The 26938-nt window shown below is 43.3% G+C and overlaps 1 protein-coding gene across 2 annotated transcripts; it reads left to right on the plus strand.

The window, feature by feature from the left end:
* Positions 1-22195, plus strand: LOC149350695 (neuralized-like protein 2). Of its 2 annotated transcripts, none has more exons than XM_089579808.1 (5): positions 1-316; positions 2537-2936; positions 5239-5407; positions 9667-9869; positions 15084-22195. In XM_089579808.1, the coding sequence occupies exons 1-5, from the start codon at positions 248-250 to the stop codon at positions 15095-15097; spliced, it is 855 nt and encodes a 284-aa protein (XP_089435934.1). In that variant the 5' UTR covers positions 1-247; the 3' UTR covers positions 15098-22195. The 2 variants fall into 2 exon arrangements, with proteins under 2 accessions (XP_089435934.1, XP_089435933.1); XM_089579807.1 differs by having other exon boundaries at positions 5-316; positions 15067-22195.
* The last annotated feature ends 4743 nt before the right edge of the window (positions 22196-26938 follow it).

A 26938-nucleotide genomic window follows, 5' to 3' on the forward strand; every position in this document is an offset into this window, starting at 1 on the left:
CGCTGCGGCCGCTGCGGCTGCTGCGGCGCTGCGCCTGCGTGCGTTGACCGTGCACGGATGCTGTTCAAAGGTCCGCGTTGTTGGCGTTGTGGTGTTGTCGTTTGATTTTCTCTGCTGTTCGCTGCCTGCGCGGTAACGTGATGGGTAGCTCGTACAAGCGGGAGATGTTAGTGCAAAGCCGTTGTAAATGTGGCTAAAGCTGGACTTCTGTCATGCGTGACGCGCGCCCCAGCAGTACAGTTCCGAAATGCATGTCTGTCTCAGCAACAACGACGTGTCGTTCGGCGGGACCATGAACGTGACTACAAGAAACGAAGTGGGTGTCTTCTTTATTGAGTGAAAGATTACATATCTGGTTATTTATCTCATGCATTTGGGAGCCCATTTTGCGTGAAATTACTTCTACCAGGAGCATTTCATGCCATTTCGACAATCGGATGCTCTGGGTTCGTGGAACAACAATTTGCGGTACTTTTGTGCGACATGAATATTTCCTATGGCTTTTAGGAGTAACTCTTCGTTTTTAACCTCTGACAAGCTACACAAGTTAATTGTGCACGCATCAGGGCTTCGTCTGTTGAATGCTTTGTGTTTAGCTTGTGTCGGTTATCACAGCGCGTTGTTAGAGAGGCTGATACGGATAACCGGCCAATATTTACATTTTACTTCATGTGTGTTTTCATTCCCCTGACAAGGCCGCAGGATAATATCGCCCGAGCGGCATATCCACCGGATAACGTGTCAGGACATCGAAGGTGTTGGGATATCTGGCTATGATTCAGATTTCTCTGACACCTGGTATTGTCACTGGGTTAAATTTTGGGAGCAGCTGGCAGCTGGTCTACTGAACGTGGTTTGCGATGTCGGCGCTTGTTAAAGAATTGAATTGAACCCCTGGTGGTCTAAATTAATCCGGAGTTTTCACTACAGCGTCCCTCCATAGCCCATGTGTCGCTTCGGGAGTTTGAGCCCCAAAATTTACAATTTAATTTTTTCTCGAATCATGTGGTTCAGACAGGAATATTCAGCTGCATAGCAGATGTGAACATTACAAAGTGTACATTTGTTGTCTGTTCCGGCGGCCCACAGTCATTGTAGAGTTTGAAAACTGAAAGCGTAAAAAGTCTCAGTAAGGCATGTTGACGGGCTAGTTGGTTATTCATCTTGAAACTTGGGAAAAAACCCACTAGGCGCAAATGATTTCACGACACAAAAAGAGACGAGGAGACAACGGACAGGCGCCTGTCCGTTGTCTCCTCGTCTCTTTTTGTGTCGTGAAATCATTTGCGCCTAGGTGGGTTTTTTCCCAAGTTTCAAGATAAAAAGTCTCGCCTTTTTGATATGCTTGAAGTAGAATAAACACTCCTTGCACATAAGAGTGGTTACCCTTTAAGTGTTTGATTAGCAATCCTGCTACTTAACCTTTTAAGGATCTTTAAACACAATTGTGTATATTGCTCACAGCTTTTTCTCCAAATGTGCAGTGCGTAGCATTGATTTCTCTTCAGGTGATTTTAGCATCCTTCATATTGCAAATAGGGTGCATTTTTTAGCCAGCTAGCAATCGCAGCAAATAATTTTCAAAATGGCAAACATGGTAGCAAATCTTCTGCAATATTCTTCCAGACAGGCTTTGCAACCAGTAAAAGGTCAATTTGTATTTCAAAATTTCTAACATTGTGTGCATCTTCGAAAAGGGAAATGATTCTACGATCCCTGTGGTATTTATTTCATAAATCCCGGTTTATCTATTTTGACAACTGGTAAGAAATTCTGTACATGTGTGTAAAAAATTGACCATTGGTGTGTTTCGTTGGAAAACTGAAAAATTGGATTTTTTAAGGCCGGGATGTATTATTTAGCAGAAAAATATTTGTTTTGAATCAAAATGGTAAATAGTGCCTGAAGGGTTAATGGTAAATAGTGGTTATTTTGTTATAACAGCATTGTAAAAGAGTGTGATTTTAATAACTAAGCAGGGCGGTTGAGGAGGAGCTCTGCTATTCAGAAGCTATTCAGAAGTTATGCAGAAGTAACATGTTTTCGTCTGATCTTTTTATTTTGAACTTTCAAAGTAAAATAACTTTCGTTTACATGCTCCGATTTCAGTATTTCATTTTGCAGTGGCTCTGGAATGCAGGAGGAATTCATTTAATCATATTAATTGGCACTGATGAAAACATCGCGATGTCGCATATCGTTAGAACTATGTAAAGACTGAGCTGGTACTTCATGGCAGTAAAAACCAGCATGAAACATACAACCCAAGAAAAGAAGGCTGCAGACAACTGTTTGATCAGCAGTTCTCTGTCCTTCTTGTGTTGCATGTTTCCTGTTGTGTTCCCGCTTATCATTTACACATCTTCAGTCATTCTTGTAGACTGCTGTGGATGGAAGTACAGCTACCAGTAGTCTAGGTTTTTATCTTTTTTGTCATTTCTGATTGCAATGTCTTATTCGTCTTCATTGTTGGGATGCACAAGAAAGTTATGCCGAAGTGCTGTCTTGGTGCTGTATGCCTTTCCTGCATATCCAGGTGGTGCACAAATGGAAAGATGCATCAGGCAACACATCTGTTCCTGCTAGCCGGTTTCACAGCTACCATGGGCGGAACCTCATTTTGTGTGACAACAACATGGTGGCCTACCGAAAGACAAGCTTTGCCCATGCCCTGGCCTTCTCTGAGCAGCCGTTGCTTCCAGGCGAAATTTTCCTCCTCGAGATAGCACAGAATGAGCGAGGATGGAGTGGCCACATGCGACTGGGACTTACACAGCACGACCCTGGTCGCCACTTCCCGCTACCCCAGTATGCTTTGCCAGATCTGGCCAACATGGGCCGGTCTTGGGTCTTTGCCATTCACAACTCGGAAACAGACTCTGAGCATCCTGGCAGCTCCCCCTACCAGCGGCTTGACACATCCACATCAGTGTTAGGCATGTTCTTTTCATCTGGCATGCCAGCTCAGTGATGGAAAGTGCCACTTTCCATCACTTTTTGTTGGGCCTTTTCTTCATTTGATTTCTTATGTCACGACTAACTTGCTTGCCATCTTAACTTTTTCCTTGCCATGCCGATTAAGCATTGGTCACTGGTGGTCCCTAGAAGTGTAGCACTGTTTCAAGGCTTCCATGCATTTTACAGCTTGTTATACCATCATTTACATAGTTTAGGAAGGAAACTGTTGGTTTTGAAGTAGTTAGCTTTTTGACACCGGGTGGCAAGTTTTGACGCGGGTCCAAGGGGCACAATGTGCAACTTCTCTTTGTGAGCATAGCAGACCCTGATAGCTGGGCCCTCCTGAAAGCATTTTTGATATTGGCTTTATTTTGGTGGGTTATGAAATAAAAATTTAAAAGTAAAAGTAAAAATGTAAGAAAGAGGTAAATAAGAAAATATGGAAGTAGCAGTGATCCTGAGGGTGATGCCATATAACCGGAGTTTAGTGTGGATGATGAATACTCAAAAAAGCCAGCATAGAACATTGACTGCTATCCCCTCGGGAACTTGTTTTTCCGCTTGCAGTTGGTTTACTGATTTATTGTGTTGGTTAAGATGTCATAAGGATGCTGGCAGTCTTATGGCCCTTACCTACGGTGCATACATTATGTGACCAGGATTTGCTGGAACCTGCCATGGGAAGAGCGCTTGCTGTTTTGCCTTAGAAGGGTTCCTGCATGTTGTGATGGCACTGGCCAGTGAAGCTGCTGCCATGAAGTGAAGCAAACTGGCTCACAAGAGCAATTTTTTCCGGTTGCTTTCCACATTAGAGGCAGTGTGATTCGAGCCAGCACGAATAAATGCATATGAACGGGCATCCTGAGCGAGCAAGCTGTCGAAGTTACTTAATTGTAAAAAAAAGTTTGCCCGTGCAGAAACGCCTCACTTGTTCGCTTGTTCATTTATATAGACAATACGGTTGTTAGCAAGCACCTGCAATGTGGTGTTGTGTTAGTGAGAGCTAATAACCATACCATGGAGGGTGGGAGAAAGTGCGCTTAGCATGAAAATGGCAGCCTGTATAAAAGGAGGAATATTTTTTGGTTATCAGTTATTTTATTTGCATATACTGCAGGCCCATCTCGGGCCCATAGTAGACAGCATATTACTTCAAGCCCTCTGTGTGTTCGTGAGAAAGTAGGGGGAGAAAAAATCAGTCTACATTGGTGATACTTACTCATAGCCAGCTCATATACAATGAATTCTGCAACTTCTTGAGCACTTACAACTGTTTTAGAGCTGTAAGTGTAAAATACACTGCTTATGTCAAACTGGATATTGATAATTTAAACTCCGAACAATACTGGCACCTTCCATTTATTTTGAACGGTTAGAGATGTATGTTGCTTTTAGAAGGAATATTTTGTGGATTTTACCTGAAGTTTGTTGCTGGTAAAGGAATTTTGCAGAGCCCATCCTCCAGGGAGCCTCCCTTCCATTTTCATTAGTGCATGTGGCTCCTCAGTTATGGCTCTCGGCTGCTGACCTGAAAGACGCGGGTTCGATCCCGGCCACGGCGGTCAACTTTCGATGGAGGCGAAATTCTAGGGGCCCGTGCACTGTGTGATGTCAGGGCACGTTAAAGAACCTCAGGTGGTCGAAATTTCCGGAGCCCTTCACTACGGCTTCCCTCATAGCCTGAGTCGCTTTGGGACGTTAAACCCCCATAAACCCATTAGTGCATGGGACATAGAGTGTGCAACTCTAAGGTTAATTCGAAAGGGTAGAAAACTGATCTTTGAGAGACAAAATGTTCCTTTCGTGTAAATTGGTATTCCACAGAACTTTCTCAAATTCCTTTACCATTTTAGATCATTTTCTTCTGAACTAAGTGTAAAAAGTTACAAAGTTTCTTCTGATTTAAGTTAGCATTAATGTCACTTCTTGAGTGGCACATTCTTTTCAGTTTTTATGCAGTAATAGTTCTGTGAACAACAGTTATGGCTGACCTGTTGGTACTGTGTGAGGAATCCATAATGATTGTTATTCTTCTTCAGTAATTGCTGCTTTCAGCATTTCTGTGGTCTAAGAAACACCATGCACTGGTTTGTAAACAAAATTAAAACCGCTTAAGATATCTGCTTATTTTTCTTGGCACAAACGGCACAAATTGAGAAGGTAATATAGTAACTCAGTACACATCTTTTCTCTCCTGATGACATTTCTCTTTTTCAGTTTGCCTTTCTACTTGAATTCAAGTAAGTTTTGTTTTCTAAAAAGGCTGGACTGTCCATGCAGGCACTGGCGAGCACATATATACAAGCCGTGGTGTTGTCCCTCGAAGCATGTTACTTCCAACAAAGCGACCTAGGACGGGCATCATGGGGACACCAGTTGGTGGCGAAGACAGTGTCGCAGGTTTTGCTGGTGACGGTTCCTTCAGCTCTGGCACTGGCAGTTGTGGAAAGTAAGTTGGTCACTGTTGAAGGGCCATAAAAAAAATTGATATAATGCATTTAACCGGTAGAGGAGGCTATTGTGATCATTCAAGCATTCAAGTTTGAGCTCTGCATGAGCTTAATTCACAAATTGTTAAGAGTTGCAGTGCTTAGCCAATTGTGGTGGCACTGCTGTGCACATTTTCAGCCACCTCTACCTATGGGACGTCAAGTGGATGACTAAAGTCACTTCAGTGAGCTCCGTCATTGGGCTGATTCAAGTGACATTGCCTATAATCTCTGCAATCTTTTAGACATAGCCTAACACTAAAGTTCTTTCTATAATACTCACTTACCGTATTTAAAAAAATTTCAAAATTGTGTGCTGAAAATTCAAGGGTCGGTCAATACGCAGGCGGGGTGTGGTGCCGGGGTGTGGTGCAAGACAGGTTACAAATGTAGAAAAGAAAGGGAGATAATGACACCCAACAAAGCTACTGCGGAGTGACCTTTGTTTTGACCGCCTTCGAGCCGTCACAAACTACGGTAGTTATTACCACCATTAATAGGCAAAGGTTTGATGTGCCTTTTCTTTTTCAAGAGAGCCGCACAAAAGATGCTGAGATAGGGCCGATATGAAGATAGAGTCCCACCATGCTATCACCATGCTGACCATGTGTTTTTGAGGCCTCATTGCGAGAAGGAAACTTCTCCCAGTCGCTCAGCCATGTGGTGAGCCACACCTCCTGAATGTGGGTGAACATTCTTGGCAACACTTAAGTGAGCCATTATGGAAAAAAGCGAGCATAAAAGTCGGCAGAGATACTTAAGACTGCTGATGTGCGAGATGGCGTAAGCCCGCCCGCTCACTTTGTGAATGCAGTCGCCGCGTACTGCGCCGTGATGTAACCCATTACCACGTAGCTGGCTATTCTACCTCTGCATGGCTCTGCGTAGCCGCTGCTGCAACACCGCTGCAACACCGCTGCACCCCTTCTGATCTGCACGCCAACTTCGTGAAGGCAGTCGCCGCCGTACCGCGTCCCGTGCTCTGCTTTAAGGGTATAATGCGATCAGAATATGTAGAATTGGTCTTTGTCTACTTAACATTCGTAGATCCCTGGGAGTCCTCGTGCCACTCCTGGCGCAGTGGTGCAGCGGTTAAGTGGTGTACCACTGCCCTCGAATGGCAGGTGCTGCCACCGGTGGGACTTGTGCGATCCGGGTTGTCCCGAGCAACCTTGTGCAACCAATCATTAATTTATCTGCCACCTGCTAGGTTACATGAGGATGCCATCTTTTATGGGTAGCATCGAGTGTCAACACACGCACACATGCATGCACGCGTGTGCACACAAGCACACATGCAGAGAGAGAGAGAGAGAGAGATGGGTTTTCGCTTAATGGAGCTAGTAAGGATGCCTTAAAAAAATTGAGCAAGTTTGAGCAAAATTGCTAGTTTGAGCAAAATTGCTAGTTTGATGTAGCAAAAAAGTGTGTTTGACTCTGGGAAAAGCAGAGAAGAGCACCTTTTCATGTGCAATAACAACACCAAGCTCTGAATCTTTGGAGGGCCTTAACATATAACATCTGTTCGAAAATGCAGTGTGCCATCTCGGGTGGTGGTGTTCTCATGGCGCTGCTGCAACTCTGCACTGTGTTGGTGGCTCAGAGCTTCTGCTGGTTGACCTAGATGGCATGAAAGCTTTTAATACGATAGCATTTAGGCTGTCGTCTCACAAAATTTTCGGCTTCTCCGTAACGGAATTCCCTGATGACATCATCAGGCCCACGTGACCCCAACTGAACAATCAGAGAGCACCATAAAATTTGACATTTTCCATGAAATTCTTTGATTGGTTGACAGAGGTCACATGGCCTTGTGACATCATCACAACCTGCCCAGTGGGAAGGTGGCAACCTGCCCACTGTTGCTAAATTCAATGCAGTTGCCACCTGCCTATGGTGGCGCTACATATGAGCTTGATGGGAGGTCAGGAAGCGCAACCTGGGTCTCACAAGCCTTACGGTGGCTGTGCATGAAATGGCCACCTGCCAGGGCAGTGACACATCACTTAACCGCTGCACCACTGCTCCAGTGAGGACTGCAATGAGGGCTCCCTGCGATCTATGAATGTGATTGATAGGGCTGTGACATCATCAACACCATGTGGCCACAAGGGTTTGCACATATACAAATGTGCAAACCCCCAAAATTTGGATGCTAGCCCATCCCAGAAAATGGATTAGGGTGGATTACTGGGTTGAATTAGTATAATCCGATATGGTAATTCAGTGACTGGTGCATACCATATAAGGGCGATAGAACCAGTTCTTACCGGAGTTTTGGCGGGCAAATCACAAGAACAACATTATACACTCATAGAAAATTATACTAATCATCATCATCAGCCTGACTACACCCACTGCAGGGCAAAACCTCTCCCATCTCTCTCCAATTAACCCTGTCCTTCGCCAGTTGCTGGCCACCGTATCCCTGCAAACTTCTTAATCTCATCCGCCCACCTAACTTTCTGCCGGCCCCTGCTACACTTGCCTTCTACTAAATACTAAAATAAATACTACTACTACTAATAATAACAAATAACAATAAATACTAAATTATACTAAATGCTATCGCATTTTCTTCTTTAAAATTGTGGTTAAGAAGGCCCCCAAGTTTTTTTATTTTTGATGCTAGGGGATTGAGCTATGCGATGCATCAACCATTATGCAAGGAACTACAGTATTTAAAGTTTTGCTTTGCTCTAAAAAATGTACACGTGAAGGTAAAGCACTCTGTGTCTTCAAGTCAATACAGCACTTCTGGCAGAGAAGGAAATCTCGTCTTTCTGCAAAGCCACTTAGTCAGCTTCTGCAATTGGCATGCATCATTGCCAGTTTTCGGGTGCACAGTGAACCACCCATGCTGCATTGTTGAATGCAATGCCAGGTGAAGCGTGGAGCGAAGGTTTCGATAAGGTGTTGATTGCTATACAGATGAAAGCACATCTGAGAAACGCAGTGCAAGTGCACTTCATGTTCAGTGCTTATATTGAGATTCAAACGACAGCCCCATGAGGTACAAGAGGGTGTGACAGGAGACATTGGGTGTTTGGCAGGCTTGGACATGGTGGTTAGTGGGGCTGTTTTGTTGATCATATGACTGGGTACTCATCCTCTCTTGGCCAGAGGTCGACAGTGGTCACATTGCAATATGGTATAGTGTTTTTAGTGTGACAGTGTTAAGGCTCCCATTCCGCTAAAAATCTGGCAGTGTCATTGTCACCGTTCTGAGCGAAAAATCCATGAGAAGCAACCTAGGTGGGCCACCTAGGTAATGTGACTGTGTGGCATCATCACAACTTGCCCATCAGATTGTGAGCAAACTGACCACCATGGCAGGTGGCAGTTAAATTAATGATTGATCGCGAGAGCGACCTGGGTCATGTATTCCCCACCGGTGGCAGTAGCTACCATCGTGGGGCGGTGGCGCATCGCTTAACCACTGCACCACTGTGCTACTGGAAAGTCGAGAATGATCAATTCCACATATATGGTCATTAACCCATTAACGCTTTCACGTCTTACCCTTAAGCCGGAGCTTAAGTGTCCCCTCCAATTTTTACGGGCGAAGAACATCCCCCAGCCGCTAGGGTTTATGAGTTTACGAGACCTGTGGTGACCATTGTTACATTACCTGCAACACTATGTATAGCTCGTTTTGTGGACTTTTTTGATTATATTGTGATGAAATATTTCCTCTAAAGGCCAGAACAGGAGAGGGTAAACACTACTGCAGTAGAGATGCCTGCAAGGTTGCTCAATACGTGTGCCATTGCCACGCGACGAAATGCATCATTTTGCACTAAATTCAAGGTGTGTGAAAAGCAAACTTAAAATGCGCAATTCGAAACATCGATTTGCCGCTGAAAAACGGAGCTGTGACATGTCGTGTGGCTAGCAAGATTAGCTAAGTAATTTGCAGTAGGTTCTTGAAGAAGGTGAATGACATCATAGCATGATGTCTGTGCCACATAAGGATGTTCTGCATCGTTGAGCCATAGTGACATGGAGAGTAGTGCTTCAAGGCCACGCATTCTGGGAGTTAAAGTAACAACAATCAGTTGACCGTGCTCTCAGGAAAATGCTATTCAGTGCTATTCAAAGCATATTCAGAAATGCTATTCCTAGATCAGTTGCTATTGCAAAAGATTTACGTCAGTGATAGTCAAGGGTGTCTTATAGTTGTTTACCGTGTTTGCTCTCTTTTTGACTGCTGCTGCAGGTCAAGCATCCTCCCGACTGATGTGGGAAGCCGCATTGGTGTCATGTATGTAACAAGGGGTCAATCGGCTGACATGCACTTCATCATCAATGGGGAGGACCAGCTGTATGCAACAGACATTCCTCATCAGGATAAGCCCCTTTATGCTGTTGTAGATGTCTATGGCACTACCAAGCATGTTCGCATTGTGCAGCTTTATGGTGGTAAGTACATGTTCCATGCATCTTGTGCCACGCATCATCAGTGACAAAGAATCACTTCTGGTTGAAGTGTTTCGGTGTTGGCAAATACACTAAACATGATTTTGTACGCCAGCATTCATTGCCTGTGAAGTGCAGGAGAGCGAGCCAATTCACAGTGTCACAGATACAGGGCGCTTCAGCTAATCTGTGCCAAGCTTGAAAAAAGCACCTATGCGTTGTACGAAGGTTTGACTTGTGCAGGGTTGTAGGTTGTAGGCAGTCATCTTGACAAGGTCAGCATATTTCTTAAATGCATCTGATTTGCTAATTTGCAAAGATAAATTGGGTAAGTTTTTATCGCAGATTTTGGTGCAAAGTTTTCAATGTTTGTACAAGTTGTAAAGCATGTCGTAAAATGCCCATTTCAGCTGTTTTCTGTAAAGTAATTTTAGCATAGTTTCTTTTTTTGTGTGGGGCTGAAAAATAAAGGCCACAAGGTTTAAAAATGGTCACATGATACTGCGCTCCCACACCGTGATGTTAGCACCCTCAGACAAGCCCAGATTGAAATAACTCGCTTACACAAAGCTGCTGTGAACTAACAGGCCATTGGTCATATTCAAGGTTCTGCGACAAGCAGGCGTGCTTCATTTTGCTCAAATCATTATGCTGCAGCGTAGGTACAGCGTCCTTTTACAGCAAGAAATAACCGGTACTTGCCATGAAACAGCGACTGTATGATCACATTCGTGCAAAGCATCTATTTCTAAAAAAGTGAAGTGCCTATGCTCATCGTGAAACCATTGCTGTGACCAGGGGGCTGTTTGAACATAGCAGCTTTGTGTAACCAAGTCCTTTCAATTTGGACGTGTTTGAGGGTGCTAACAGTGTGATGTGGGAGAGGATTGCGCATAACAATTGTAAAATTTTAAACCTCACGGGCTTTATTTTTGAGCCCCCAAAAAAGGGACCATGCTAAAGCTGCCTTGATTAAAATGGCCATTTCTCTGCGTGCTCTTCAACTTATATGGTGAAAATTTTGCACTATCCTTCTTGATAAAAATTTTGGGTAGTTAATCTTTAGTTAGCAAACCAGCCACATTTGAAATATGCTAACCTGTTCAAGATGACTGCCTAGGGCTCTGTATTAGTAGATTCTCTGTACTGTGCATTGTTGTTTTTTAAAGCTTGGCACAAATTAACTGAAACACCCTGTATACTGATGCAGGTGCTATAAACTAAAATGTTGCATAGTGAGTGTAGACTGCACAACCCTCAGAGAGTTAAAAGTAAAAAAATTGTTGGCAATCAATGCGATTGATGCAGCAGAGTGTGCGTTAGCATTTGGGTTCCTGCTTGATGGTGCAGCCAGTGCCACTGAGAGAATCAGACCATGCAAGCGGGTGGCATGAGTGGGTGAAAAACTTTATTGGCTCTCGAGAGTATTCGACGTAGAGTCCAGCGGGCAGGTCCCTTAGACCAGGGCTCCAGCAGCCATGGCTGCAACCTATGCCCGATCGGTCAACTGGGCTTTGTTGTCCAAATCTTAGCTGGCATCACCCAGCCCGTCAGTCACCGTGTGGTACACCATACCCCCACTCCCCCGACTCTCCCCCACTGTCCCACCCCTCATTTCTTCTTCTTCCCCTCCCTTCTAAAAGTGGAGAGGGAGAGTTCCATCTCCACTTTGTCACCTGCCAACCGAGGCTTCAGATGGACGGACAGACAGATTTTGCCGACATCGGAGTTCTAATGCTATCGCATTGCAAATAAAAGTACAGTAGACTAGTAATGGGTCAAACTCAGTAATTCATGTTGCCGCGAATGTTTGTTGTGTTTGTTTGTTCATTCTTCAAAGCTGCCAGCACGCCGCTTTATTGCTTTGGTTGTGATGCAAGACGGGCCTAGATTTATCTCGATTGATTGCATCCAGGCGGGGCCAATTCTACGTTGTTCCAGAGTGTTCTAGTAACTTTCCAAGCTTTATTTCGAAAGTTCGCTATCAGCTTTAAAAAGAGCATGGCCTAGAGCGGCCGGGATTCGGTTCGACGACCGCCAAGCACGCTTGTTGCTATGCCGCCGCCGAATGATTCAGTTCTTTGCGGGCGCAAGTCAGCCCAAATAAAGAGTTTCGTTTAGAAGTGATTCTCGCTGTTTTCCTGTTTGCCGGACTGTAGTCACAAGTACGTGACAATATCTGCAGTCAATTAAAACTATTTTAGTGCTTTAGTGGGTACCTTCACAGTACTTAACAGCAAACTGCAACGAAATTTCACTTTGGCTGGAATGCCTCTTAATATGTTAGGTACATCATTAACCATGACCGTGCACACTGCACACGAACGCTCGCGCTGCATGCATTTCTGTACTACGGCAAACGGTGCACGCCGGGTGGCATATGGCTGTTTTCTTCCACATGGTAATCTGGTGAGGTCCTGACCTGAATTTGTTAAAATGAATCAAAAGCCCGCATCATCTGTCGCGATCTCAGTCAATAAAGAGGGTTTTCGCAAGACTTATACTAGCAGCGCAACGTCCCCTCAGTGACAGGACGATAGCAAGCGCCCTAAAACAAATGGTGGTCTCCGGTCGCGTGCGTTCATTTGCAGTGCTGTGAATTCTTACGACTAGCGTTTGCATCCCTTACAGTGCACGTTTGCAATGCATGCCAGCTTACTGTGGTTTCTGCGGGAAACAGTAAACCTTCGAAGCCCCACCACTATGGTACCGAGCAGCACATTCTTGGACCGAGTGGTCCGTTTCTGCATCATTTCCGGCATTGATAATGGTGGCCGTTTTTTGAGTTCCAATTTTAAAAAGTTATTTTTGTGAGCAATCCTGACGCGTTCACTTCTCGTACAAATGTTCTCATGTTTTTACAGCTCTCCGTTGATGGCGTGAAAATTCTGGCTGCGGTTGGTCTTTAAACTTTGCTGCTGCATGGCGCAGTAATGAAGAAATTATCAACGATCAGTGCAGTTGATGTTCCAGGGTATGCATTAGTGTTAGTGTTCCCTAGGGATGGAGCAGCCGCTGCTGCTGATAGGTTCAGACCGTCTGCACAGGTGGCATGATCCAGTCTCCCGATCCAGTCCAGTAGTTGCAGTGTGGCAAGCCAACCCCCTCCACTCTTCTTCACCCGTTGCCACCCACCACTTCATCTTCCCTCTCCCTTCCCTCTCCTATTTGGGTTCGATATATCTCGGCTTGATTGTATTTGAGTGCTTTTATTGGCCAAATTTATTTTCTGTTCTGCATTGTATTCATGGGGAACTGAACGGTCATCTTGAACTGTCCAGCTTACCACGGAGCTTAGTTTAACTGAGTTCGCATTTAACAGAGCTGACTATCGTATTCATTTCGTAAATAAGTTGTCTGCATTTCCACTGGTCAGAATGAACCAAAATCAAGCTTTGAGAAAAAAATGAAAATAAATGGCCAATCTTTTTTGAAATGAGGTTGTGAATTCAGTGTGTGAGAGGTTGAAAAATAAAGTGCGAACCGTATTACAGTAACACCTCGGAAATTTGGATAATTTGAACTGCCACGGGGTTCCCTCCCAAGGGCCACAAAAGTCTATGGTGTTGGACGCTCGTTGATTTGGACTCTGCAGAGCTCACACTGGTCAATTTTTACAGGCTCCCAGAAGCGGCACTCTGTAGAGATGCGACTTGCTTGGTTAGTGATCGTCCAAATAGCCATTGTCAGGCCTGAATTGCATTGTACACTGTTCTCCGTGCTACTGTGGCATGTGTGCATTGGAAGTCGTAACGACAATAGGAAGGCCCCTGTTGCTAGGCCGAGAGATAGGCTGGCCACATAGTTTCTTTTTCGGAGTTTAGCTGCCATGTCTGTGGCAGCAGTAGCTATAGGCTGCACATCAGCCAGGTAGCTGAGCCAAGCTGCTGATTAACTTTTCACTGATCCTTTCATTTTTTGTTTAAAAAGCAGATGACCATTGCCTGGTTTTCCACCAAACACATCAATTTGCTGTGATGCAAGCGGTTTTTAATGTTTTTTTTTTTGGCAACCGTTTGGTAACTCGACCTTCAGATAATTTTGACATCTTTTCCACTCCCTTGATGTCCATCCAAATTATCTACCTTAGTGTTTTAGCAAACTTGCCAAAAAAATAACTAATATTTGGAAAAGCATTGGCATGACAATGACCAAGATATTATCTATCAGTCTAGCATAGCATCTTGTTTCTGTCAAAATTACAGTGACTAACAAAGGATATTATTTGTTTTGTCAGGGATGCTTTCAAGCAGGTTTCAGTCGCAGGCATTGAGTGGTACATAATTTGCTCCCTGATTTGCACCCCCCATGCAGTGTGAGTGGGGTTACATAATTTTTGACATGTGAACCCTGAAGCTTTAGGTCAACCAGAGAAAACGAACAAAAATAAAACTGCTTGACTCACACCGTGACTGTATGCCTTAGGGTGGCTCTGTGCCAATGCATCACATCATCTTTGTTTACTGCCATTCATGCTGTGAAGAGACCCTCTGAATGTATGGCAGCTTCTCCATTCGGAAGGAGCACGAATGATCTCGAAAGCTTTTGCTTGTATAGCTTTTGCTTTTGTGCGCTTGTAAAGTTGCTATGCACAATGGCTTCATGCAGATGGATTGGGTGGCTTGTGAACCAAGTAACGCTTCACGATCCTGCACCTCAGTGGCACTCACTGTGCTGTTTTCCTCCAATTGAAATAGTGTTGTGCATTGAACGAATTATCTAATTGTGGCTGGTGAGGAATTCACTTGAGAGGCTTAGGTACCGGAATATGCAAGGGATGTCGCTGCATGTCTTCCTTTTTGCACAAGTTTCTGGCTTATCTAAACCCTGTTCTTAGTGAAAATAGCATAGTTTTGAGTCTTCAGACACTAATCTCCTAGTATAGCTGAACTTAGTATTCCCTTTTAGTGTCCTTTCGAACCGTTTTAAATTTATGAAGCAATTTGATTTGGTGCTGGCTTGCTTGTAAATGTTTGCTAGAGTTTTTCCCAAGGCTTTCGTTAACACCTAATCACCTGTTCTTACTTTCATTCAGGTTGTGTCTTGGTTTTTTTAGAATGAATAATACATCATGTTCAACTTGGTGCACATTCGCAGCATTTTTAATTCCCTTTAATTGCTCCTGTATAGTGTCTCATGCAGTGCTGCTTTCAACTATTTACGAGTATGATGGGTTCTGCTAATCACTTGCTGGCCACAGTGGTGGCTTCTTTGCAGAGTGCCTGCCGTGATGCTATCCTCCAGCATATTTCAAGCTGTGCTGTGCGGACTTTACCGCTTCCACGGAAGCTCAAGGAGTACCTGTGTTATCACTCGCCACGGCCACAATGAACAGTGGATGGCTCTGCTGTGGCTAAAGCTGGAGGCCATTACTTCTGCCTCAAATCATCAAAACAAAGCTCTTGGTAATCTGTGGAGCTTCTGAAAGGAGTTGATGTTGTCCTTGATAAGATCGTGCCTACACAGTTCTTGTCCCGAGGGCTTTCTTCATGAGTGCCATGCAGTTGAATTTTTCAAAAATTTTCTTTATGATACTGAACTGTCCTATTAGTATCATAAATGATTTGTTGCTTATCCTTAAAATAATGAATGTAGTGGCCCCTGCAGAGCTCTATTTACTTAACATAGTTGCAATGACTGTTTGAGGCATTTTCATCACTGTTGTTGAGATGGCAGTCACTGAGGTAACAAAAAAAGTGCAGGCCCCACATGTTTATGTCTTGGTCCAGGGACCTGAGATGTGATGTTTGTAAACTATGGGCGGGTGGCCTAGAGTTGAAATGCCCACTTAGTGAGTAGTGGTTTTTGCGCAGAGTATTGTGCTGTATAATCTAGCAAGTCTTCTGTATTTTCATATGCATTGTTACCTGATAGCTTAGCACCACTTGCTGAGCAGCTATGTTATGGGATCTCTCTACTGTAAACCCTTGTAGGGGCAATATGGCTATGTGTAGGCATTCTTAGGTGCATAAATGTTAAATGTTGCTTAGCAGTAGACTCATGTTTGCCATTTTCTAGGCAGCCATTTATGGCAGTGAGCTATAGGTAGGAACCTTATGATGGCGTGTAATTTCAGCGCATTTCAAAACAAAACATGCTTGTTTAATGCTGAGTGCATCATAGTCAGGTGTGTGACAATTTTTGGCATTAGTAGATCATTGACTGGTAGTTTTCTGAACCAGTGACTGCTTTTGCTTTGTTGCATGCTGTTGTTCAGGGATTTGGCCTTCTTTGTTTAATCTTCTTGTTTTTCTTCCTTTTTTGTCATGTTCTTACTTTCTATGAGTTTTGTAATGTCTGGCATTGACTGCTGGTGCCGTATTGCACCTGAAAATATTATTGTCTTGTAAATATAACCCTGACACGTATGTCATGTATAGTCATGCCATCGTGAAATTCAGATGCCGGAGGATGTGGCTTTCAGCACAGTCAATACAACCTAGTCTGCAGTCATGGAGGCAACGGTTTGTATCCAACTCTTATGCTTCTGGATCATTATTCTATGAATTGACACCTCAGCTTGATGCTGCTGAAGTGCCACTACCTCAGATTGTGCATGCAACAAATGAATGACTGAGCTGAGGTAGCGTTACCTTGATGGCTGAGCAGTACTGATTCACCTAGCAGCAGTCAGAAAACATCAGTGTTATACTCAAACCCTCATGCCCATGATTGCATCCTAAGTTGCAGTGATTGTGCCAAAAGCCACCCACTCTATGTTACACATTCGATCCCAGTGTGGTTGTACCAGTTGTTACTGTTGCGTAAACTGCCTACAGATATGTGCCAACATAGGGTAACATTTTTAAAGATGCATCACTATGCATGGTCATAGTGCCCTGTTGTGATAGTGTAACAATACTAACCCACTTTGTGCTTTTCGTGCTTATGTATATGCAATCGATGCATGAAGGCTGAGATAATGAAAAAGCTGCTCAGGGCTATAGGTTTTATTCATACGAGGCCATATGTCTGAACCGTGGTATTGCACAAGGCATAGTATTCAGTGGTGGGAATGCTGTGCCAACTGCACCAACCTGTGCCATTGGATTAAACTTGGTACATGCTGCTACAAATGCATGGTTTTTGACGAAATTGCACCAGTCCTGCTCCAGAATATGTACTCTTCTATCAACCAAGAGCTATGAGGTGAATGCGAGGTGGTGGAGGTTGCAGCCTAATGTTCCCTAATGGGCATGGGCATGATTCAGGTAGCATGGAGAGGAGCAGCGCAAAGGAAGCAAGGATGGCATAGACACATGGAAACAGGATGAGCGCTGAACTGCGACAGCTTTGAAGTTCTTCTCAATAGCGGCCTTTGCCTTCTGGTGAAACAGTTCCATTTGCCATGACGGGGTACCCATGGCCTTCTGTGTGAGCCCTCAGCCAGTCTTTTAACAAATGGACTTGTCGCCAGAGTTCTGAATTGCTGATCTTCATAATCCTTCGGGTGTGACCCCAAGACGGTTCAACAAGCCAGAACAAGGCCTTGATTTCAGCTGGCACCAGCTTCCTTTTGAGGTAGTAAGAGACTCGCACAGAAGGCCACGGGTACCCGTCTACAGCAGAACGTCGTTTGCAGGAGTACATTAAACTGGCTGCCCAAACTACGAATTTTTATGGTAACATGTGCGACTGAACCTTCCGGCAAGAACAGAGTGCCGATCTCAAGAGCTGTGCCCAGTTATGGTCCTAGGGGATGCAGCACTTCCAGCTCATGTGGAAAAAGTGATGAGAAGAGGCCCGAAGTTCAGCTACTGCTGGCAGACCTCAGCTGCTCACCATGGTAAGAGGCATAGCTGACCGGGCTGAAGAACAACATAGGGCCAGAATAATTGATGAAGGTGTTGACTACATTTTCCATTCGGCAAAGGCAGCAGGAAAGAAGAAACCGCCAATCGAAAAGATCACAAAAGGGCTTCCAGAGTCTGGCCTTATGGCTCTTTCAAAGAGGGAGGGTTCGTTGTTATTCCAAACGAACTGTTTCACCAGAAAGCAAAGGCCGCTATTGAGAACTTCAAAGCTGTTGCAGTTCAGCGCTCATTCTGTTTCCTTGTGTCTATGGCGTCCTTGTTTCCTTTGTGCTGCTCCTCTCCATGATGCTTCACCGACTGGCCCTCACGGAGGTACTAATGATTCAGGTTTCTTTTCTTGATGTGTGCCGAAAAAGATGGCTGATAGAACACAGCCCCACCATATTTCTCTTTGTAGCCCTTTACCATCTAAAGTTATTGCATGATGTGCAGGCGTTTTGAACATTTGCCTCGACGGTGCTGCCAACATTGTCCGAAACGAACCTAGCGAGTGCACATACAAAGAAAACAGTACAAGGGGCTTAAATAACGCTAAATATCGGTTCTGTTAGAGTTATCGAGCTTTTATGCAGCACTGTCGCGTGTTCAATTGGCGCAGTGCATTATCGAGAGGAAGGTTTCTTTATTTGCTACAGCTGATGGCTCGATGGTTTTAGGGACGTTGTGCTCATTGTAAAAGGACCGTCAATATTCAAGCTTCTGGTTTGTTTGTACAGTAGAACCTCGCTAATCCTAACATTCAGAGTGTAAAGTTGGTTCGATTAAATCAGAGTACCAAAAAATTGAATCACTTCCAATGATGGGTCGTATTCTCCGTGGCTTGGCATACAGTGACCACATTGCGTGCATATGATCTCTAGCTAGTGTCGTTGCCAGATCTCTTCTGCCATGTGAGCTTCAGCTATAGTTAGAGTGCAAGTAAACCATTTGAACCGAATCTGTTTATCGCAGAAACTTGAAGATCAAGCAGCGCAGTACATGAAATGCACGCAGCAATGCAGAGACCATGATCGGAGGAAAATTGCACTGCTTTGTTCTAGAAGTGGGGAATAAAACATCTACTGATCCTGATAAGTTATCTAAGGTCTTTCTTCAACGCTGTGCTGAAATCGTTGCGAAGTTTCTTGTTATGCTGTTTCGTAAATCTTTGGTGTCATCGAAACTACCATCCGACTGGAAGACTATTCGAGTTGTTCCCATGTTTAGTAAAGGCGACCACTTACTTATTACCATCCTATATCTAACTTCTGCATGTTGTGAGTTGCTGAAACATGTCATTGCAAAATAATAATGAATTCCTTAAACAACCCTCTGTAATGATTTATTGTCAGCATGGCTTTAGAAAAAGTTATTCGGCAGTGACATAATTACAATAGTCCATTCCTTTGAAAAACGTTGTAGTTAATAAGTACTTCTAACGTTTGAAAATGTGCTGCGGTGTGTGTAAGTCCTAAATTTGTTTCAGAGAATACACTTCGAAATTTTCTATTGTATTCCTGCGCAATATCTTCAAACCTGCGACTACAGTTCCATCAATTGATATTTCTGTAACACGCTTCTTGCTCTTGCTCAGGTAATTCAAAAATTTAATGGGGTCATTTTTAAAAGAACTCAATAACGTCATGTTAAAGTAGTAGTCTTTTGATTCACATACAGCGCAATTCTTTGATGTCTGGATAAGACTCGGTTGACAAATTTTTTGCTCATTTTATTTTTAACTCGAGGTTTCTAACCTTGCGTGACACCCAAGGTGTGCGTTTACGCACTTTTTTGCGCTTATTTGGCATAGAGGCATTTAAACAATATTGACACATCTGGATGAACCATGCCCACAACTCGCTGACATCATTACTTTTGTCGAAACCGGATGTTCGCAATATTAAATTATTTCTCATTATTGAGCTCTTGCTAAAACACGAGGAAGCTGCTCCAAATTTTCGCCTGCTACAAAGCCTGCTCCAAATCGCCCTTGGCCATTCCCACCACTGAGTACTTCATTAGTTTCGTGGCACCATCTTAGATAAGTGATGTGTTGGGTGTAGAGTGTGTCTGTCGTGGCATCATCGATATATGCACTTCGTGTAAATGAATGGTAGTGCATGAATTGAGGTGATTAGAATTCGTGTTGTTGCCTCATATCTTACGGATATTTTGAGGAGTTCAAGTTGAGTTGTATGTGTACTTTGGAGTTGACTTATTTTTTAAAGTTTCATAGCAGCTGAAGTGATTTGAATATTTGAACTGTAATGCATGTATGTCCTGTCAAAGCATTAACATTGTCCGTGTATCTCCTATTTTGCGTTGCAGAACCACATTTATAAGGTGAAGCAGTGTTATGGAAGGGCATTCAGGTAACATATCGACTGGCACATAAGTCGTTTTGCCTTCTGGGAAAGATGTCTCACGTGTCAGTTCATTTTTTGCAATGTTTAATGCTTTAGTCCTGGGCTTTTCTTTTGTCTTCATTATAGACAGAAAGTTTGTGATGGCCTCTGCTGTCAGCAATGGTGCTAAACTTAAGCATGAAGCAAATGCTAGTTGTAATGTGTAATGTATCTGCATAATGTAGTCTGAATGGTGTGACATTGTAATGAGAATGACTGTGGTTGGAATGCAATTTTTTTTCAGGAAATTTGTTTACTTATTAGCTCAGTGGTATTACTTTATGCTTATTATTTAAGAACTTCAGTTAATTTATTTATTTATTTATATATTTTTTTTCAAGCGGCACTACTCTTAAAGGGACACTGAGGAGAAATTGAAGTTGGCTTGTATCGACAGAATACCAGCTCCTGATTACGAAAACGCCACTCATACTGACAACAAAGCTCTTGTAACGTAGAAAAGAGCAAGAACCAAAATACAGGTATCGCCGCCACAGGCCAAACTCGCAAGTACAAGCGTGATGACGTCATAGGACAAAGCAGTGTTGCTAGAACCAATAGGTTCTAGCAACTCTAGGACCCTAGAAGCCACAAATCACTGAGGCGCAGCCAATGCATGCGCAAATCTCCTTGACGGCGCCAGATGGCACCACGTGCCCGGCAGCTACGCTCGCGCCTGAAGCATCGGGACCAATCAGCGCCTGCTGACCGGCAGTAGGCGGGCTCCCGGTATTCCGCTAGCGGTAGCAAGGTACACAGCCATGGTACACGGTATGCTAAAGCTGTCTATTTGCAAGAACTTCGTTGACGACTTCGAGACCGAGATCCATCGTAACGCTGGCAAAACGCCAGTGCAAACGTAAGCAAAGCGACTGTAGCGACGGCCGCCATAGCCGATAGATGCCTTCAACGTGCGGCCGGCGGTAGCTTTCTTTTCGGCTGCTGCTAGGCCAACACTGCTGGCGGCCAGAAATCACGGAGTCTGCGTTACGTCATGTGCACGTCATGTTTCACGTCACTTAGTCCTGTGTCGTCATAGGAGAATGCCAAGTTTGAATCAGAGCGGCGGGAAAAACTTTTTCAACTTCGAATCCAAATTTCTTAGAAATAAATGCATCTTTCGCTGCCGGCCAAGTGGCAACAAAGCCATGACATGCCGAACTATTGGATTTTGCTATAAAAAAAATATTAATAGTGCTCTCCTCACTGTCCCTTTAAATAGATGTATGAATAGTAGCTGCATCTGGACTGGTGCGACTTGGCACTCTTAGAGTGGTATTGCAAAGAATGAGTGAAATTACCTCATTTATGAAAAAAAAAATGAAGGACTTACTTTTACACAGTCCCTAGGTTAGGCACTACATCCTGTCTCATTAACAGCATATGTTTGGATAGACAAGCGTGATTTATGCTGTTTTGTGTGAAAATACCTGAAAGTTTCGTTGTCATGAATCATAAGTTAATTTTGACATGTATCGGAGGTGTGTGGCAGCCCTTTTGTATTGAATTTATTTCTGTGTTGGATTATGGACCAGTGAGCTCTAGTTTTCTAAATGCAGGCTGCATTTAAGGGCTACTCCCCAAGGTGTTTTGTCACCAGTTTTTAAACAGGAATTTGAAAAGGTGTCTGCAGTTTGTCTTCATAGAAGAAATTCACGTGGGTAGTCATAATCGGTATCTCTGTGAAGTTCAGTCATATCACTATCTGCGATGGTAATTTGTAAGTCGCAAATTACACTTGCACACCTTTGACGAGCCAATGAAGATAAGATGGCAGCAGTGAGGACCCGTGTTTCAAGCACCTTTCTTTGTGGCTGATCAGGAACCCTGCTCCTGGCTGCGCACAGCATAAACCACACCTGCTGAATCGTGGTGCGCTTTAAGGGAGAGATTTAAGGGAGCAAGGATCAGGATGTTTGAACCAGCCTTTATCAGCACCTGGCAATAGAAGAACTGCTGCAGCATTGGGGAAAGTTCTTGCTGCTCTAGTTTTTTGAAGTCTTCATGGACATGCAGTTTGTTGCTTGGCTGTGACGGTTGTGAAATTTTAGCATGCCATCAATAAACAGTGTTTATCCATATATTATTTTGGTTTTCAAAATAAAAGTGTTCTTTGTTTGGAAAAATGTCACTCGTTATTCTGAACCACAGTGTGCCTGTGTTTTATGCATGTCACATCATAAGATTTTGCTTTATGAATGAAAATTAAGGTTTGTTTTGAGCCACTTGGATTTGTGCTTCTATGGTCTCTTGACACACTCCTTGTGGCAGCATATAGAGTGGTGCAGGTTCCTAAACAATCATTTCAGTGGCAAATGTTGCGCTGGCAATCTCTCAATCCATTGACGTTGTTAAAGATCAACTCTGGGGTTCTTCGAATATTTTGAGTTAATTGCATTGCACATCTTGGAGCTTTCTCTCTTTTTTGCAATAAATGGCTGTTTTGTGTACTGGGAGAAGCAACTTTAAAATAACAGAAGGGAGGAAAGCAAAAAACTGGGTGGTGTTGTATCGCTATAAGTGTTGTCTGTTTCTGTCAAAGCATGCAGGAATGGTACTCAAGCTAGGAGTGTGCACTTGTATTCTAACAGATTTTATTGTGACGTCAGAATTTTGTGCAAAAATCTCTGAATCTGCGCATAACCACAAAGGACTGATATATCAATTTCTGAAATGTTTGCCATAAATCAGTTTTTTTTAAAGTGTAGGCACCAAATTTTGGTTGCTTGTTTACTTCTTAATGATGCATAAAATAGTGCCATACATGGATCACGATGTGGTATTTGCCTGCGACTGGTAAATAATTTGAATTCCTTCCCTCACGCTGTTTTGGTTTAAGTTTCAGCAACCATACGATGGCTGTGGTGTTCAAGCTATGGTGTTCAAGGTCACGTGAGGCATGAAAAAAACTTCAATATAATCACTGCTTCTTCATTCATAGTCATTCTGCCTCTTGAGGCAGGCTGTCTTTAACATCATGCTGAACTAAAATGGCAAAGCAGTGATTAAATCACAGTTTTTTCATGCCTCACATGACCTATACTATATGTGACCTATATATTGTTCAATTGTGGAAACGAAACAGCGTGAGAGAAAAAAAGTCTTAAATTATTTAGTGGTCATAGGTGAATATCGTGTGGTGAGCTATGTGTAGTACTGTCTTAGCGTCATTACAAAGAAGAAATCGTGCAACCAAAAATTTGGTGTCTTTACTCCATTAAGTACTTAATGTGAATCATTTTTTGTCATCAAATTTTTGGTTAAGTGAAGATTTAGTGATTTAAAAAGCATCTTGTGCTTACAATGTGTTGTTTCTCTTGTTAACCATTAAAGTATGCCTTCTCGGTGGACAAAGAAGTTCAGAAAGAACAGTTGAAATGATTTGGAAATCTGATTTTCCGTGAATTGCTGGGCTAGTTGGTTCATAATGCTTCAGAAGGTGGAACCAGCAGAAACGGGCGCAGGACAAGAAATAGGAAGCACACACAACACCGCTGGACTTACAACTGAATTGGAAATCCCCCTAGAAGAAATTGTTCAGCCGCCGGGGTGGTTCGGTGGTTACGGCACTCGGCTGCTGACCCGAAACATGCGGGTGCGATCCCAGTTGCTGCGGTCGCATTTCAATGAAGGCGAAGTGCTAGAGGCCTGGGTACTGTGCGATGTCAGTGCACCCAGGTACTCAAAATTTCTGGAGCCCTTCACTACGGCGTCGCTCATAGCCTGAGTCGCTTTGGGACGTTAAACCCCCGTAAGCCATAAACAACTACTGAGGGTGTTATTGCCAATAATGTGGTCAGCTGACAGCTTGCCTATAATTGTAGATCATTTGTAGAATATGCTGTATGAATGATGCTTCTCATATCATTGATAATTCTTCTTTGCTCTTTCTGTTTGGCTCGGAAATCTTTCTTTTTCATGATTCCTGTATACTTGCAATATCAGTGGACATATTTAAATTTTCCATTTCTGGCAGAAGCTCTTATGTGGTAAAGGTGCTGTTCATAGCCATTTTATTGTGGTAAATATGGCTACACTGAGTTCAGATTTGAACATTTTCCTTATTAGCTGAAAACTTGCATTTGGCAGGAATTAAGAGATGAGCATAACACCAGCTAGATATTCTTGGCAGGCAGTTTGCAGAATACTTTCCTTAATGCAACTAAAATGTTATACAAGGGACATCAAATTAAGATATTTAGTGCTGTATGATGTGTTTTGTAACTCAGGCTTCCACTCTTGGTATATTTTGCTTTATACACAATTGTTCTATGTGTGTTTTTATTACTTGTTCTAATGATTTCTTTAAAACTGACACTACAATACTTATTAGAAATGTTGATGTGTGTGTTCAAGAGCCTGATAAAAAGAACATCATTGCTCCCATTTGGAAGTGTTACTTGAGGGTGTCCGAGAGTAATTTTCCTCAGCACTGACTCCGTAACCTTCTTTGCAGTGCTAGTTTGACTATTCTGTTAGGTGTTAATAATAGTGTTAATTTTTGTATTTTTACCAATTTATAAAGGCAGTGTGGCTTCATTCAGGAGCATCTAGTTCTTCACGTGAATATGACCTCTGCGTGTATTTGAAATAAGTGTCATGAACACCATTTGCATCGTGTACTGTGCGATGTCAGTGCACGTTAATGAACCCTAGGTGGTCGAAATTTCCGGAGCCCTCCACTACGGCGTCTCTCATAGCCTTAGTCGCTTTGGGACATTAAACCCCATAAACCAACCAACCATATTATATTAGGCTTGTAATTGCATGCACTTTATAACTGGAGACATTTTGTGTTGTGGCAAACAAATTGGATGCAGGTCCTACATCATGGGTTTTGTTCCCATTAATGGTATTTTCATTTTTTTTTCCTCCTCTGTCTAATTACTGCTATCAGAATGATTCCTCGGGTACTTTCCTTCTCCAGATAAAAGAATGTTTCCCTATGCTCTTCTTGATTTTGGCAGCTGTTGACTTATTTTTTTATCTAATTTACGCCGTGTACTTACTGCGATGGTTAAGTGACTTTGGCATTGAGATGCAGATTCCAAGGTTGCGTCCTGGCCGTGGCAGCTATATTTCGCTGGAGGAAAAATACAGAAACGCCTGTGTGCTGTGTGATGTCAGTACATGTGAAAGAACCCTAGGTGTTCTATATTAATTTGAAGCACTTCATTATAGCATCCCTCATAGCCCATGTATCTCTTCAGGAACTTAAACAACACAATTTATAGTTTACACCGTGTGTTTCATTGACAGGCAGATAAATACATTGTACCCCCTTTTTTTTTTGCATCTGTAAAATAGTAGTAGTAGTAAAAGACTTTTAATCGACCATAATTTATAGGCCGAGCATGTCGACCGCCTGGGCGACCAGAAGCCGCTGTTCTTCTTCCCCTTCAGCGCCAAGCCAGTTGAGCCAGGTGGTGATGGATAGAGAGGGTGGGGGGAAGGAACCCGACTGCTGTGCAGCCGGGCAATAGAAGAGGCAATGGGCCAGGTCCGCATAGATGCAGGGGCAGTTGGGACAGGAAGGGTGTGCTTTAAAAGTGATGCAGTGACCTCCATAGTTGTAGGAGCTAACCTTGTCATAGCGATCTTCAAATGTTGCATTTGTTAGATGCCTACCTAACTGAAACCAACACTTTTATCAGGCTGATACCCATGTGTCATACGGTATGTGCTGTGAGGCATGAGTCCCCAGCAAACCAAAAACCTCTCAGAGACATCTAGCTAGATGTCTCTGAGAGGTTTTTGGTTTGCTGGGTTGTATCACATGAGTGAGTACTGGCAGAAAGGTCTTTGCTCTTTGAGGAAAGTATAATACGCTATTCAGCACTTTCTTTGAATTTTGTATGAATTGGGTCAAAAGTAAATGAAACATAATGCTGCGCTGACATACTGTGTAATGAAAAAAAAAGGCCACGCCACTGAGGCACACATGCTCACAGTGTGCCTTCCATACTTCACCTTGCCATGCAACAGAAACTGTCCTTAAAACTGTGTTCCATTTACTTGTGATGCTGCTTGTAGCTCACTTGTACCCAGTGAAGAAAGCGAATTTAACATGGCACGAGCTCCGTGTCATGACCTCAGCATGCAAAGGTGGACTATGGCTCTTCTCATTGCATCCAGCTGCATTCTGCACTGCATATGGGTGCAACCCTGTCTTGAAAAAGTAGCCATTTTATCACTGTTGGCTGTCTTCTAGGAGCTTACCAGGTAAGCAGGAAAAATATTCTCACGTGAGGGAGACCCATAAACCTGTCCTGCATCGATGCATCTAGCAAGCTGACACTACATACTGCATTCCATAACTCCTGCTTTTTAATAAGTTACTTTTGTCACATTTTCTTGTACATCCACCCGATTCTTTACACAAGCCTTGAACGAACGGTTATATGGCCGTTCAATGCTTGTGTGACAAAGCAGACTGGCGAAACAGGCTGTAAACAGCAAGTGCTTTGTGCTCATGTGCATATTCTTGCCTGATTCACTACTTTGTTTTGTCATATGCTGTAGTGCAGCTGTTCGTTCCATGCTTGGAGATATTAAGGAATTGACCAGATATACTTTATGGTTTTTATGTGACCACGAAATAATTTTTTTTTTCAACCTGTGCCGCTGAAAGTCTATGCTTATTTAGACCTCCTGTTCTTTTTCATAATATGATTATTGCTCTTTCTCTGAATGTAGCAGCTAAGGTTTAATGTGCATTGCTGCAGTTGAATGGACGAAATTAAAAAAAAAAAAAAACCTTGAGCTTTTGCACTTGCGTGACACATTGGATGTATAGTTGTGTGCTCCGCGGTGAAACGACAATCTTTTTGCATTCGAAGAGGTACTATCGCGATGGAAAGAAACGCAAACAGGG

Source organism: Amblyomma mixtum, chromosome 3, assembly GCF_055824585.1.
Source record: "Amblyomma mixtum isolate Tamu chromosome 3, ASM5582458v1, whole genome shotgun sequence".
Taxonomy (NCBI): Eukaryota; Metazoa; Arthropoda; class Arachnida; order Ixodida; family Ixodidae; genus Amblyomma; species Amblyomma mixtum.